This window comes from Triticum aestivum, chromosome 3D, assembly GCF_018294505.1.
Source record: "Triticum aestivum cultivar Chinese Spring chromosome 3D, IWGSC CS RefSeq v2.1, whole genome shotgun sequence".
Taxonomy (NCBI): Eukaryota; Viridiplantae; Streptophyta; class Magnoliopsida; order Poales; family Poaceae; genus Triticum; species Triticum aestivum.
The window spans coordinates 517,495,330-517,510,761 of record NC_057802.1 but is presented as its reverse complement, the minus strand read 5'-3'; the positions used below and the strand labels follow the sequence as shown (position 1 = coordinate 517,510,761).

General features: G+C 51.7%; 1 protein-coding gene and 1 long non-coding RNA gene across 2 annotated transcripts; both read right to left on the bottom strand.

The window, feature by feature from the left end:
• Positions 1–2,270: 2,270 nt before the first annotated feature.
• On the bottom strand, positions 2,271–4,553 carry LOC123080139 (amino acid permease 3). Its single transcript, XM_044503027.1, has 3 exons — positions 4,242–4,553; positions 3,596–4,138; positions 2,271–3,370 (listed from the first exon to the last, which is right to left on the bottom strand). The coding sequence occupies exons 1-3, from the start codon at positions 4,354–4,356 to the stop codon at positions 2,586–2,588; spliced, it is 1,443 nt and encodes a 480-aa protein (XP_044358962.1). The 5' UTR covers positions 4,357–4,553; the 3' UTR covers positions 2,271–2,585.
• Positions 4,554–8,396: 3,843 nt separating this feature from the next.
• LOC123075168 (uncharacterized) lies at positions 8,397–8,940 on the bottom strand. Its single transcript, XR_006436104.1, has 3 exons — positions 8,761–8,940; positions 8,566–8,685; positions 8,397–8,500 (listed from the first exon to the last, which is right to left on the bottom strand). It is a non-coding gene; the product is annotated as an uncharacterized lncRNA (long non-coding RNA).
• Between the last annotated feature and the right edge of the window lie 6,492 nt (positions 8,941–15,432).

Genomic DNA, 15,432 nt, shown 5'->3' with positions numbered 1-15,432 from the left:
AACTGTAGCGTAGCTCGCTGTCAGCCACTGCCAGAGTTCGCAAGCGCCATGGCGCCACCGCCAAAAACCACTTTTTGGGGAAGTATTTACAGGAACTGAGAAAATACCTATCAACTTTCCTTAAATTGTACGGACATCACATAAAACCACTTTTACGGAAAGAATATTAGTACATAATCTATTAGAGATCTCTAAATTGAGATGTGACAAAGTGTGGCTAGGAACCAAACATAGAAAGTGCCATTCCGGTATTCCTCTAGGGCGTGTTTGGTTGCCCACATCGCTTCAACCAGGCCCGCGCGGGAAGGAAGAGGCCTATTTGGTTGCCCGGTTTCACTGTTGGACCTGCATCGCACGCTTCTTAAAGCAGCCCAGAGGCTGGCTCGCTGGAAACGCTCGAATCGGCAGTTTCTCGCGAGCCAGGCCGAGGCGAGCGCAAGCGAGCGGGCCCTTGCACGAGTGGAGACGGGAGGGATGCGAGGTGATTACGTGAGTTCTTCTTCAACCTCCAGTAAGCTTCTATCTAATCTCCTCCCTCTGATCTACACAATGGTGCTTCGATTTGAGGTAAGCTCTACATAAAAAAGATGCACCTCGATGCTACGGTTCCGTTCAGGCGATCGGTTCGTAGTTTCATCGGCCGTAAATTCTTAATCTCGTCTTCCCGTTTGGAGCTATTCTGGACGAATTTTGTCAGATTCGTCGCGCACGATCGATCATTTGAAATCTCCTTTGACCAGCAGCCTAATCTCGCAGTTCCTCACAACATTCATGTTGTAAGTTTTTGGTTTCGACGATCGTAACTTCATCTCTCTTTGAGCAGCAGTCTACCGCACTGACGCCGCCATGTCGATCTCCTCTATCCTCTGCTCAGAGCCCTCCTATTCGTCCCTCTCGACGCTGAATCCCTTTCCCTTGATCTCCTTGCCCACGTCCTACTACACTAGAGTCGTTTCCGGCGTCGCTCATCTCGGCCTACTCTCTGTCGTCCTCCTACTGCACTGACGCTGCAATGGCACGCACACTACTTCTTGTGTCCTCTGCCTCCATGCACACTGCAGTTCGCCGCGCCGCCGACGGGGTCGATCATCTTGGCCTCCTCTCTCTCGCCCTACTACACCGGAGTCATTTCTGGTGTCTATCATCTCGGCCTCCTCTGTCGTCCACTGCACTGACGATACCATGGCGCGGGCACTGCATTCTCCTCCTCCGTCGACTGTCTTTGCGCGAGCACCGCAACTAGTTCGCCAACAGTGTCGCTCGCCGTGCCGCCGACGGGGTCGCTCGTCTACGACTCCATGCTCGTCATGTCGGACACGGCGCCACGGCCACTATCCACCGCAGTCGCCATGGTCGGGCGGACATTGCATTTCTTCTCCCCCTTCCTCTGCTAGCTCTTAACCCTGTGTGCTAAGTGCAAGTGTTAGCTCTTAATCATACCCCATGCGGGCAACCAAACAGCGTGTAGTTGTATGCGCCGAGACAATGCAGGCAACCAAACAACATGCCAAAGTTGATCCACTAATGCAGGCAGTCCATATGCAGGCAACCGAACAAATTGCAGATGTCGCATATGAGGCTGTTTTCCGAGACCCAAATTGAGTGGAAAAAGGGTATGCAATGCGGGTGCTGTAGCCGACGGCAACCAAACACGCCCCTCTGTATTTTACTCGTAGGGTTCTTGTTCCCTTTGTACGCACGCTCGTGCTACCGTCGGCACCAACCACAGAATGTGCGATGGCGACTACAGAGGCCCAGGGGTGGCCGTGACCGTGAAGCCGCCGGGCCGCCAGCACGAACCCACTCAAGAGTGTCGACGAGACTTGGCATCTGGAATCTCACCGGAAAAGCGAAGGTCACATCGCCCAAAGTGCCGGCCGGGATCTTTGAACGCCACGACGTTACGGACCCCTCCGAGATTCATCTCGCAGGATGCCGGCTGGCCCAATGCTCTCTTTCCACTCGTAGAAAGAGAATGAAGATTCTATGAAGATTCGACGCTTCGCCAATCAGTTCGGAAAGGAACGCTGGATCAACTTTAGCTTCAAAATCGGCCGAGGGTTGGTGTGATTTGAACATGCAAGACAGAGAGTCCGAGCTCAGGGTGACAGCAGACAGCAGACACACTTCAACATTCTTTTCAAATTCTGTACTACTATTAAATTGGAAGATTTAACCAAGTCCCAGTCAAATGGCATAACAGGCAAGAGAGAAACAGAAAAAATAAAAATAAAATTTTGCACGGATCTTAATGTACCATCTTATGGATATAGCATCAACTGAGACTTCGTCAAGTCTTAGTGGACTAAGACTTAGCAAGACTGTATTAAATTAACTTCTACTACCACACAAAACAAGAACATTAGTTGGTGACACTCACACTGTTGACACTTAGGTATGTTTTCTTTGAGGCAACTACGGCGGTCATTAGCCAGCCTAAACAATTTTTTTGACACTCTGGTACCTTGTCGCTGTTCTTTTTCCTTTTCTTTTTGGCTTTTCACACTGCCAAAGTGAACTTTACCGGAGTAACCGGACGCTATCTTAGAATGTTCTTCGGTGCGTGCATGATCGTCAAGCGTCGATTATGACTTGAACGGGTGGTACACCTTGAGGTCGGACTTGATGCCGGCGATGGACCCCGCGGCGGCGGCGAGGGAGATGGCGAGGCATCCGAGGCTGAGCATCTGGAGGCACACCCACTGCGTGCTCCACTTGGGCACCTTCTTCTGCACCACGTACATCTCCACGGGAAAGTAGACGGTGAGCGGCCAGAACCCCAGCGCGCCCAGGAACCCCACCACGTCGTTGAAGAATGGCAGCATCATGGACACCACCGTCGTCGCCACCACGAACGCCGTCCTCCACGTCGCCCGGAACATATTCACCTTGTACGTCCTGAAGAGCGGGACCTCGACCTCGCCGGTGACGAACGTGGACTCCGGCCACCTCTTCGCCGCCCATTTCTCGACGAAGGCAAACAGGGGCTGGCAGTACACCTGGTACGCGCCGACCAGGTGGACGACGATGGCGGCGTTGGCCACGTCGAGGAGCCAGAAGGGCTCGTAGAAGCCGAACCCCGTCAGGAGGTTCCCCGGCGCGGCGTCGCCGAAAGCCGCGTAGCCCATGCAGCCGCAGAGCATGTAGAAGACCGTGGTCACCGCGACGCTGACCATGGTGGCGCGCTTCATGACCGTGGACTCCGACGGCGGTGGCGCCCGGATGGTGTCCTGGATCTCGATGAGGATGAGCGAGTAGGAGTAGGCGAACGCAATGTCCCCAAACGCCTGCGTGCTGCGCCACACCTTCTGCATCGGCGTCACCGTGCCGATGCTGATGCCGGTCAGACTGCCCTTCACGCCTCCGTTTGCTGCATTCATGCAGACATCCTTGGTTAACACACTGCTGACTGAATGCCATTCGTAGATTGATCAGTGTGTATATACCACTGAAAAAAAATAGCACGCTATAGCGTATTGAGAATTGTCTCGCTAATAGCACGCTATAGCGCGATATAGCACGCTAATAGTGTATTTTGAGGTCGGTGCTATTTTGTTGGAGCGTGCTATTTTTTTCATTGGTATATACTACCTACCTATAACTTGTACGATGCCGAGGCCGAGGCCGATGGAAGAGTAGGTGAAGGACATGGCGGCGGCGAGCATGGAGAGCCAGGAGATCTGGTCGAAGTCGGGGATCTGGGAGAAGAAGACCTGGGCCACGCCGAAGATGATCATGTACGGCACGCTGGAGAGCTTGCAGGGGTCGGCGTGGCCGTTGCCGTGGAAACAATTGGCCCTCTTAATCGCCAGCATGCTGGTGGAGGCGGCTATGGTGTAGCCAATGGCCACCCCGACGATGTTGGCGTACTGCAGCACCCCGCAGATCTGCACCTTGATGCCGCTGAGGTTGGCGTTGACGGCGTCCATGTAGGTGTAGTTGCGCTTGCCGGTGCTCTGATCGCCGGAGCGGTAGCAGTCGGCGAGCAGTGAGGAGGTGAAGTAGGTGACGAGCGAGAAGAGCAGCATGACGGCGGGTCCGGCCACCCAGCCGAGCTGCGCGATGGCCCAGCCCAGCGACAGCACCCCGGACCCGATCACCGCCGTGATAATGTGCGAGCTCGCCGTCCACATCGTGCCTGGACACATGGGCACGTACGTTCGTCAGAGAGACCAACAATTAAGTACGCTGTACGTATACCATGAGATGAGATGAGAGTACGAGACAGAGGTTGTACGTACCGGTGCGCTTGTTGCGGCCATCGTCGTCGAGCTTGGACCCGGCGGTGTGGCCGAGCTCGGCGGCGGCTACCTCCATCGGTGGGTAGTAGTAGGTGGCCACGACCTTGTCCGCCATCCCGATCGGCCTCTCTCTAGGCTTAATTGCTGCCAACAGAAGAGAGAGTAGGCGTGCGGGTGAGAACTGATAAAGAGGAGGCCAGACCACAGTCAGTGCAGTGCACTCTGCGGGCTCGCTAGAGATGCGATCTTGCGCAGCGTGATCTGCAGAGAGCGAGTAAATGTCTACTGTGAGTGGTGGTGGGTGCCTGGCCTGCCTCTGGGTACCCAGGGTTCCGGTGCAATTTATAGGAGGAGCCTGCACTGCGTAAAGTGAGTGCCGGCCCGGACCGGTCGGCATTCAGGGACCAGCTGCTACCCGGTGGCTGGTAGGACGCGGGAAGGCGCTGCTGCTAGTGCTCCCACTGGAAATTCAAACCTCCTAACTCGTAGAGTTGACGCATGTACTGTAATCTGCACATTTGCTATGGGTGGTCGACATCGACACGGTCGGGCAGTCACCTTCCGAGAAGGATCCAACCAGCACCTTTTGGCTTTCGCCATGCCTCCTCCCTCGTGGCACCAGAAAAGTGCTGATTAGAGCAACTCTAGCAGACCCCGCATCCTCCCGACCCGCAAAACGTTTTTGTAGTTCGCGGAAAAACGTCTTTGCGGGTCGGCGCGGACGGCCGCAGTTGCAGACCCCGCATAATGGACCCGTAAAAAAGAATAATCTCAGAATATGCTTTTTTACGGGTTGGGGTTGCGGCGTCTGATCTGGCGCATCTCTTCCCGACCCACAAAACTTAAATTTGCAACTCAATTTGATCTAGCATATTGCATTGCTTTGTTTTATAACAACATTGGATTGTATCACCAAATCTTTGCTAGAATAGCAAGACCAAAGAAAACAAGAACTACAAGAATGCATTTTAGAAGATTTCCAATTTTCATAACTGCTCCCACTAGTTGGACTAATATCCTCTCCATGCATTCGTTGTTGATCTGTGGATTCTTGATTTTGCATTCTTCTTTCTTCATCTTTGGTTCGGAAGAAGTAGATGTTGCTTCCCCTCTAGTTGCACATGCAGCCGCATCATTGCCTTAGATTGTACTAAGGAGTGCACTAACATCTATTAAATTTCTTTCTATCAACAAATCAATGTATTGCCCTTCCCAAAACCAAAATGAGCATCCTTCGTCCTACACAAAAGAATGAGCAAGTTCGAAGTGAGCCACCGCAATTTAGCTAAAGAATGAACTGTGAAACGAGCTACCGCAAGTGCACGTACCCCGTCGTTTTCGCATTTGAAGAACACCCATCCGGGGTGCTTCGGCGTGCTCGAAGTGAGCCGCAGCACTTTCGGCGTGCAGTCGTCGCACTCTATGAGCGGCATCGGCAAGCCACAAAGACGCTGCGCTAGCGCCGAGCCCGGTGGACGGCCGGACGAGTACGGCGGGCGGCGACGGCGGGCAGACGAACTCGCACCTGCATGCGGTGATGCGCCCTTGCCTGGGCTGCGGGAGAGGCTCCCCGACCACTCCATCGCTTGGGGTAGCAACCGGCGGCCGGAAAAAGCCAAATCCGGCGGCCCACGATGAAATGCCGCAGATCTGCAAATCCGGCGGCCCGCCGACGCAGGGGGGAGGGGGGAGGCCTTGTGCGCTTGGCGGCCTTCCGGCGTGCTCCTGCCGGCTGCGGTCGCTGGAATCTTGGGCGGCGGCCGGCGGCGACGCGAGAGGGGAGAGGAGAGGTGGTTGGTGGGATAAAGCGCGGGATGAAATGTCCCCCCACCAACCGCTTCCGCTTATATGCAGGGCACCACAGCCGCGAGGGGGAAACCCGCGTTTTCCCGGGTTGGGCTCGGGATTTTGCCGCGCCCCCTAAAATTTTTTGCAGGCCGGGGCAGGATGCGGGGTCTGATCGGGCGGGTTTTTCCGCCCCGGCCCGCATTTTGGCGGTTATTTTACGGGTCGGGGCGGGATGCGGGGTCTGCTAGAGTTGCTCTTACTCTGGTGGAGACCCTAAACCTAGCCGCCGGGCCGCCTCCATCCCCGTCCTCCCCTCCGTCACCACTGAGGAAGCTGCCGGGGCGGCCAACGATGGTGGCGGGGGAGGTCCTCTTCCTCCCGCGTCGGGATCGGGTGAGACGGGTCACCCAACGCCGCCCGGGTGCTTCTCCTGGATCTAGGTCGCGGTGGCGCGGCGACGTGGTGGTGGGCCGAGGCGGCGAAGCTGCAGGGCAACGTGGAAGATTTAGTGGTACTGGCCGCTCGGCGCGTCCGTGCGGTCACGGCGGCCATGGCTGCGGCGGCCGGCGGCTCAGCGGTTCGGGGCGGCGGCACGTGTCCGGTGGTGACGGCAACGTCCGGCCTGGATCCCGGGGTGGCGCCCCTAGAAGGTGGCGGCAGGTGTAGCTCGGGCTTCCGCGGCGGCATGGCGTGGTGTTGTCCCTGTCGAGGGCAGATCTGCGCCGGTGAACTGGTGGCTTTGGCTACGGATTGGTTCGGAACAAAAACGGTGAGGAGCGCCCGGGATCCCTCTCGGCGGCTCTCGCGGTTTGGCGAGGTGGGGTGGCGGCCCTTCTCCCAGGCTCCAGTCGTGGCACACGCATGCAGTGGCCGGTGTGCCAGGGCTCCAACGATGGCAGTGCTACTGTGGATGGCCGCCGGATCTGGGCGGCTAGATCTGGGGCTATGAAGGTGGTCTGGACGGTGCATAGGTTGTGAGTTGAATTTTCTTGGGACAGATCCGGTTGAAAATCTAGCGTTCAGACGGTGGCCGGAGCCGGTGATGGTGGCGCCCTTGGCGTCATTCCCTTCATGAAGGCATCATCGAGGTGAAGCTCCCAACTCATCTCACTACCTCCGGGTGAAACCCTTGATTGGTTGATCGGATAATGGCGGCGCTCTTGTGTCGTTCCCCGCATGGGCGCGTCATTCTTGGAGGTGTGCATTGGCTCGAGGGACCAGTGCACAGATTTAGCGTTGGAGCGGCGTTTCATGTCACGCATCGACAATGTGGAGTCTCGACAACATGATGCAGCAGGGTCTCAACGACGGATGTATGATGATGAACGCGACTAGGGAGGTGGCGCTGTGTGGCGCCGTGGTGGTGTCGATGGCAGGCCTGACAAGGTCGATGCGTCAGTACCTGCTCTGAAGATGGATCAGTGGAAGACGGCGGCGACGGCCTGTGAGTGTGCACCGGACTTGTATGTGCCCCAGACCCGGCAATGCGGCTTGGTTGGGGCTTCAGCTTTGGATGTTAGGCTTTGGTGTGATGTCTGGGTATTTGGCTCGGACAATCCGCACCTATTCATCAAGTGGATAAGAGTAGCGACAGATGTTGCTAAGATGATGGCTTCAGACTTACTGATGTATTACTTTGTAAATTTTTTATGAATAACTAGTAGAATGCCCGTGCGTTGCCATGGACTCTTGAAATAGTTTACAAGAGTTACATGTTAAATTTCACACGTATAAACAATATAACACAACCACAATTATTGAATAACTGAAGTCCATTTTTGCAATGTAAATTGATAACATAAAGAAAAATTAACGACATGTCCATGTAACAAACTGAGCGATGTTCCAGCTAAACATCTATTATAAAACTATTAATATCTAGATGATGAGCTTAAGAAATTCTTTCACAATATCAGGAAAGTTTCCTTTAGCTTCATTCCCACGATGTTTTAGCAAGTATAATAAAAACTGCTTCCTCAACTCATACCCATCCTGCACAAACAATACATGTAGTTAGTATGAAAATTTCACGCCGAAGGTCTTAAAACATGTAATGGACAATACTCACCGCGCAAACCGGCTTGACCAATTCTTTACCGTTCCACCAGAGCATAAAATGAAAAACAAAATAGCCAGACACATTCCTGCAAAACTTTAAATTAATAATATAAAGAATATAGTGATAACAAAAGTAAATGTTTTTGTTATGAATTCATTACCGTCTATACTCGTTGGAACACCGAACGGAAATAAACGTTGCCATTTAGATATATCAGAATTCCAACCAGGCAGCTTTATTTCGAGTGCTTCTTTGAAATCCCTTGCAAAACTTTTTAATTTCAATGCATGCCTCAATTTTTATCCTCTGATAATTGTGATGTTTGAATACGATCCATAATATATAGACGACGTGCCTCTTTGTCGGTGACGTACAAGATTTATCAGCCGATGAATGCATAGGGAAGATAAATCTACAAGTGGAGCTATTAGAAACAACAATAAACCATAATAGCAATGGACAAAATATTTTACTTACCTTGTTGCATGATGAGATGTCGTTCTCCATCCCAAGCTAGCTATCAAATAATATTGCCAACGTCTGAATAGTTTCCTTCTCACAAAACTTCTGACCTCGTGTTGACTCTAGCATCATGGACTAAGTAAAAAAAGAAATATTGTTTCAACATGTTGATACTAATGGCACATAGAATGAAGAGTTACGATAACTTACACAAAATGGTAGATCCATGTAGTGTATAGGAGGGTCTGTGAACAATACTCCCTCGTCACATGCCAGCATATGCACGGCGGTGTTGAAGCAATCATTGTCCATAGGCTGCTCCATGTTAAGTATGCACTGAAGTTTCTTAAGACTTAAGCCCATTGAATTAGGTGTCGAGCTCCGGACTCATACCTTCCTGTAATTGGATGGTAAGAAGAACGATAGTATACATCCGCGCATTAAATATTGATACATGATACTTACTCCTAACACCAGGCATCATCGATCAACATGATGTAGTTGCAGAGGCCGGCAAATATTTCACGTTGGTCCGTGGGTATGATAGTGATTGGGGCAGAATGTTTGTTTTTGACTTGTCAGATGGATTATCCAGGATCTCGAGATCAGAATTAGCTAAAGTTTCTTCATTGACAGGTTGATGGTATATGGGACCTCCTTTTAGCTTATTAAGCTCTGAATCGAGCAAAATGACAGCTAATTTTAGTCGAAAATGTTTCATATCCTCCTACAAATATATATAAAAACAATTTATATAATATTTTAAGATAAAATAACGAGATAATGTATAAAAATGAAATACCTGGGTGAACTGGTCTGACAGTCCATGTGATGTCCAGTATTCCATGAAGAGATTCACGGGATCGGCCGCAGATCCAATGATCCGCGGCGGATCTTACGGGTTCTGGTGCAGATGGGTGGAGGCTTTGCACTTGGATGGCGGCGGCAAAGGGGTTGAGCGGCGGCAAAGGGATTGAGCGGCGGCGAAGGCATTGAGCGGCGGTGACGTTAGCTGCGTGGACGTAGGGACGAATGACGGCGGCGACTCGTGCGGGCAAGTGCATCGAGGGCACGAGGATTCGGGTGCGAGCATCTGGCTAATTTTCGTAGGTTTATTTTTGTAGATTTTTTTCAGAACGAGTTTTTTTGAACAACCGGAGGGTTTAGCACTGGACATCATGGGAGCATACCGTTTTTTCTTTCCTGGTTCGAGGGCGGAGGGGGGAATCGATGGGATGCGGGAGGTGGGATCGAGGACGAAAAAAACCGTCTCTGATGGGACGAAAATTAACCGATGAAGACTACCAACTTCTTCATTCGGAGTAGAGATTAATAAAATGACTGCATGCATCAGTCAGATCCGGAGGCTGGGGTCATCCTCTTCTTTTCTTTTTTGAAAAAAAGATAAGCCCACTACGCGAGGCGGCCAGTCAACGGTGAAAGAGAGTGTACCTACTTTGCACACTAGTCAGGCCACCTCGTCTCACTCTCGTGAGCACGTGATGCACGAAAAAGCTAGCGATAGAAATAGGAATTGCAAGTGTCTCGTACGTACATAGGTGCTACCACTACTTACCTTTCTCTGCAGGAGCTGCATTAGCTAGCTTGCTGCCCATGTTGCACGGTTGGTCGAGAGGACTCAGTGACAACTGATCGCTCGTCGCGGTAGTGCTTCGTCTGCACTGACCGGCTGAGTGCTCCATCGGGACCCCAACGCTGTGCTGGCAATTCGGTCGGGCTTTCGTCCATCCATCCTTTCTCGGCTGCCATGGAATATGGAGTAGGTATCTCTTCCTTTCCCGCCCACTCGCGCATGGATGGTGAAGTGGTCCGGCCGCTATCTTACGTGTGTTGGATGGTTCCTGATCGTCGTCGCATCAATAGTTCTTTATGACTCTGTGAGATGGCTGCAGTACCATGTTTTGCAGTGCTCAATCAAAATCGATTCGATTCTTCCGGGTTTGTGGAATCACTCATTGCGTCCGGTTTTGACCGGCCCCGAACCTGTGGAGGAAAGCCGACGAACATTTTTGTGCGTGTGCCTTTTGCGACGGAGACCGGACAGCCATCCTTTTCCGCTCGTGGATGAATTAATTAGCTAATCCCGTGAGAACGTGAATATGCTAAGTTGTAGACTAACTAAGAACAAGAATCGTGTGATATGATGATAACCCAAGGGCATCTCCAACGCCAACCCGCAAACCTTCCGCAACCGTTCAGACCGTGCTGTCTGGACCGCGCGTGGAAGCCATTCAACACAGTCCTGTATCGGTCCGCTGGATGGTCCGGACGCGATTTCTCCCGCAAATTGGAGACAAAAGTGAAGGAGGTTTGCGGGAGTGCGACCGATCCCAATCCCGCTTCTGACCGCCCCGGCGCACAACCCCCCCCCCCCCCCCCCCCCCCCCCGCACGTTTACGATTAGCGCCGCTCTTGAGCGTCAGCGCCCGCATTCATGCCCAGCAAGAGTAGACGCGACCACTCACCGGCGCCGGCATTGAAGCGGCGTGCCGGCCGAGAGAGCGCCGCTCGTGCCGCTTCTCGGTGTAGCCGACTGCCGCGCATTCAAACGACACGACGGCCGCCCGTCCCTCCGTCTACCGCCCGCATTGATGGCACGCGGTGGCCGAGGCGTCTCCTCCTGCACCACCCTTCCGTCCCTCTACCGCCCACCGGTGTGCCCCGGTCATAGCCGCTCATCCCTCTCTACACCACTCCCCGCCATTGATCCCTCCGCAACCAAAGCTCTCTAGGATGGGCTGACGTCGGAGCAGAAGAAGGCCATGGCCGCCACTGATGCCGACTGGCAGGCGGGCAGGTAGCCGGAGGATGCCTCCGACGAGGACGTGCAAATGGAGGTTGCCTCCGACGATGAGCCAACCCACTCTCCTCTTCCTCCACTATCGCCCTCCAAATTTGGCTAGGGTGGACCCCCAATTATGCATTCAGGATGGTAGTGTGGGGGAAGTAAACACTTTTTAAGATTGAGGAACTCAACTTCTCTGGATTTTGCAGGATTCGCCAGGCCTATCTAGCAAGCAAGGAGAGGTTGAAAAGCTCAATATCTTTAGAACAGAGACACCCCCCCATACACTTGGGCTGGGTCATAGCCTCCCATGACACCCAATATGGCGGGGCTGGGTCATAGCCTCCCATGACACCCAATATGGCTTGAGCTTCCCATTTTTATTGGAACTGCCTGAGCTACTGATTTCACAAGTACTTGAACTACTAGTTCAAAATCGTTTCTCCTAGAAATTGTGTGTGGATCGACAATGCTGCCTATTTTGTGCTGACAAACATTTGTGCTTGTAAAGGTTGACGTGGTGGACCAGGATTTGCTGGAGACATGCAAGCCATTGAACCTTTCTTCCAACAAAAAATAAATGCTGCTAGTCTTGTTTTTTCCAATCTTCAGAAGGTGACCGTAGCACTTCGCATGCTTGCATATGACCCCCCCCTACAGATTTGATGGATGACACTTCTCAAATGGTCGAAGATACAGTCATCAAGTGCACACAATTGATCATTGAGACTATGGTGAAGGTTTATGGAGAGTCGTATCTGTGAGCACCCAATGCCAAGGACACGACCAAGCTTCTAGCGACGCATGAAGCAAAAGGCTGACCTTGGATGCTAGAAAGTGTTGACTATAAGCACTGGAAGTGGAAGAATCGCCCTGCAACTTGGCACGGCCAATTCACCAGGCATTGCAAGGATCTAACAATTATTTTGGAAGTTGTTGCCTCCAAAGATCTTTGGATCTGGCATTGCTACGTTCGTTTGCTTGAACCTCATAGTGACATCAACGTCTTGTAGAGATCTTATTTGTTTCAAAGGCTAGTTGCTAGTACTTCTCCACCTTACAACATCACCGTGAATGGCCATCAATATGACCAAGGCCCGTATCTAGCTGATGAATCTATCCATCTTGGTCTGCATTTGTGAAGACAAGTTCTAAGCTTGTGAGCAAGAAACATATGCATTTCACCAAGGCGTAAGAAGCTTAGAGGAAAGACATTGAAAAGGCATTTGGAGTGCCGCAATCAAGGTTTGAAATTGGCTTTGGGGGGGGGGGGGCTGCTCACTTCTGGAACAAGTATATGTTGGCAAATATCATGAAATGTTGTGTTATCCTACACAACACGATCATAGAGGATGAAGGGGATACCGGTATTGCAGGCCCCATTGACTATGAACCTAATGTCAGACCAGTCAGGCCTCGCAGGAATCCAAACCGCATTCAAGCAGTTTTGGAGGCGTACCGGAAGATTAAAGACTGGGCTGATGAGGAGGATCTCATTGAGCATCATTGCCAGCTCGCTGGGAGAAGGAATGCTTAAATTGCTCTAACTTTCATTTATTTTCACTTGAGCAATTTATTTCATCAGATTATTTGGTGCATTTGGATTATTTATTGTATCAGATAAATGGTTTGTAATAATATTTGTTGAATTATGCTCATTTTTTGATCCAATTTGTTGTAAATTGGCTAGAAAGAACCTATGAACCGATGGTGGATGGGTCTTACATGTAAAGCGAATACAAAGACCGCATTATGGCGACTCAGTGTGACGTGCATGGTTGTTGCGGCCTCCATATTCATATGGAGTGTGTTACATATCCAATGTGATGATCGCCGATACAAATAATCTACTATAGTTGGTCTAAGACCATTCTTAGTAGGAAAAAAGACTTGTCTGTTCATTGAGGGCATCTCCAACACGGACCCCCAAACAGCATGTATCCATCCGGACGCGGGTGCCCGGACCCCGCAAACCATTCAACGTCGACATTCATCAGTACGTGGGGCAGTTCGGACCACCGTTTTCCCACAAACCAGAACCAAACCAGGGGGCTTTGGGAGAGTCCAGACATCATCCATGTAGGACTCCGACACCCTAGACCCACTCAAAACTATGTCAGAGCCCGCGCTTTTATAGTTGGTTTGCACTGTCTCTGCGACACAATCCACCACTCTCCTCTTCACTGTTGTCGCTCTCCACCCAATTCTTGCCCTTTTTGCCGCCGCCGATGGATGGACCCATACAAGAAGCTCTCGGAGACGGCGATAGAGGAGAATTCGGCGATCACATCCGCCTTGAAGATAAGGCACGACAAAATCTCCACCTCAAAGTGAAGGGAAAGGCAACACCGCTCAAGTAGCAGAACGCTGGCGGAGGCGAAGGTGGTGCTTGTGGCAATGGATGTGCAGGCGATGGAAGCATTGCAGGGCAAAGTCTGGGACGCGAGGTCCTACTACGTCACCGACTGTGTAGACACTTCCCTGGCCGAAGCATTACAAGGCTCCATACTTCTACACTACCACACAACTCAGTAGGCAGTCCCTCGAATCCGTTGTGGTTCAAGTGCCTTACTACGTGGACGTCAACGCGGCGCCACTGGTTTTCTTGGAGTGTGCATTGCCGCAGCTTATCCGGACGCAGATGCCAAGAGTGGAGCAGTGTTGGGGAACGCAATAATTTCAAAAAATTTCCTACGATCACGCAAGATCTATCTAGGTGATGCATAGAAACGAGAGGGGAGAGTGTTGTCTACGTACCATCGTAGACCGAAAGCGGAAGCGTTATGACAACGCGGTTGATGTAGTCGTACGTCTTCGCGATCCGACCGATCCTAGCACCGAACGTATGGCACCTCCGCGATATGCACACGTTCAGCTCGGTGACGTCCCACGAACTCTAGATCCAGCTGAGGTCGAGGGAGAGTTTCGTCAGCACAACGGCGTGATGACGGTGTTGATGAAGTTACCGACGCAGGGCTTCGCCTAAGCACTACGACGATATGACCGAGGTGGAAATCTGTGGAGGGGGCACCGCACATGGCTAAACAATCAACTTGTGTGTCTATGGGGTGCCCCCTCCTACGTATATAAAGGAGTGGAGGAGGGGAGGGCCGGCCCTCTCTATGGCGCGCCCCAAGGGGGATTCCTACTCCTAGTAGGAGTAGGTTCCCCCCTTTCCTAGTTGGAGTAGGAGAAGAAGAAGAGGGAGAGGGAGAGAAGGAAAGGGGGACGGGCCCCCACCCCAATTCGGATTGGGCTTGGGGGGCGCGCCCTCCACCTGGCCGCCTCCTCCTCTCTTCCACTAAGGCCCATTAAGGCCCATTGACTCCCCGGGGGGTTCCGGTAACCTCTTGGTACTCCGGAAAATGCCCGAACTCATCCGAAACCTTTCCGGTGTCCAAACATAGCCTTCCAATACATCGATCTTTATGTCCAGACCATTTCGAGACTCCTCGTCATGTCCGTGATCACATCCGGGACTCCGAACAACCTTCGGTACATCAAAACACATAAACTCATAATACCGATCGTCATCGAACGTTAAGCGTGCGGACCCTACGGGTTCGAGAACTATGTAGACATGACCGAGACTCACTTTCGGTCAATAATCAATAGCGTAACCTGGATGCTCATATTGGTTCCTACATATTCTACGAAGATCTTTATCAGTCAAACCGCATAACAACATACGTTGTTCCCTTTGTCATCGGTATGTTACTTGCCCGAGATTCGATCGTCGGTATCTCAATACCTAGTTCAATCTCGTTACCTGCAAGTCTCTTTACTTGTTCTATAATGCATCATCCCATGATTAACTCATTAGTCACATTGCTTCAAGGCTTATAGTGATGTGCATTACCGAGAGGGCCCAGAGATACCGCTCTGAAACACGGAGTGACAAATCCTAATCTCGATCTATGCCAACCCAACAAACACCATCGGAAACACCTGTAGAGCATCTTTATAATCACCCAGTTACGTTGTGACGTTTGATAGCACACTAAGTGTTCCTCCGGTATTTGTGAGTTGCATAATCTCATAGTCATAGGAACATGTATAAGTTATGAAGAAAGCAA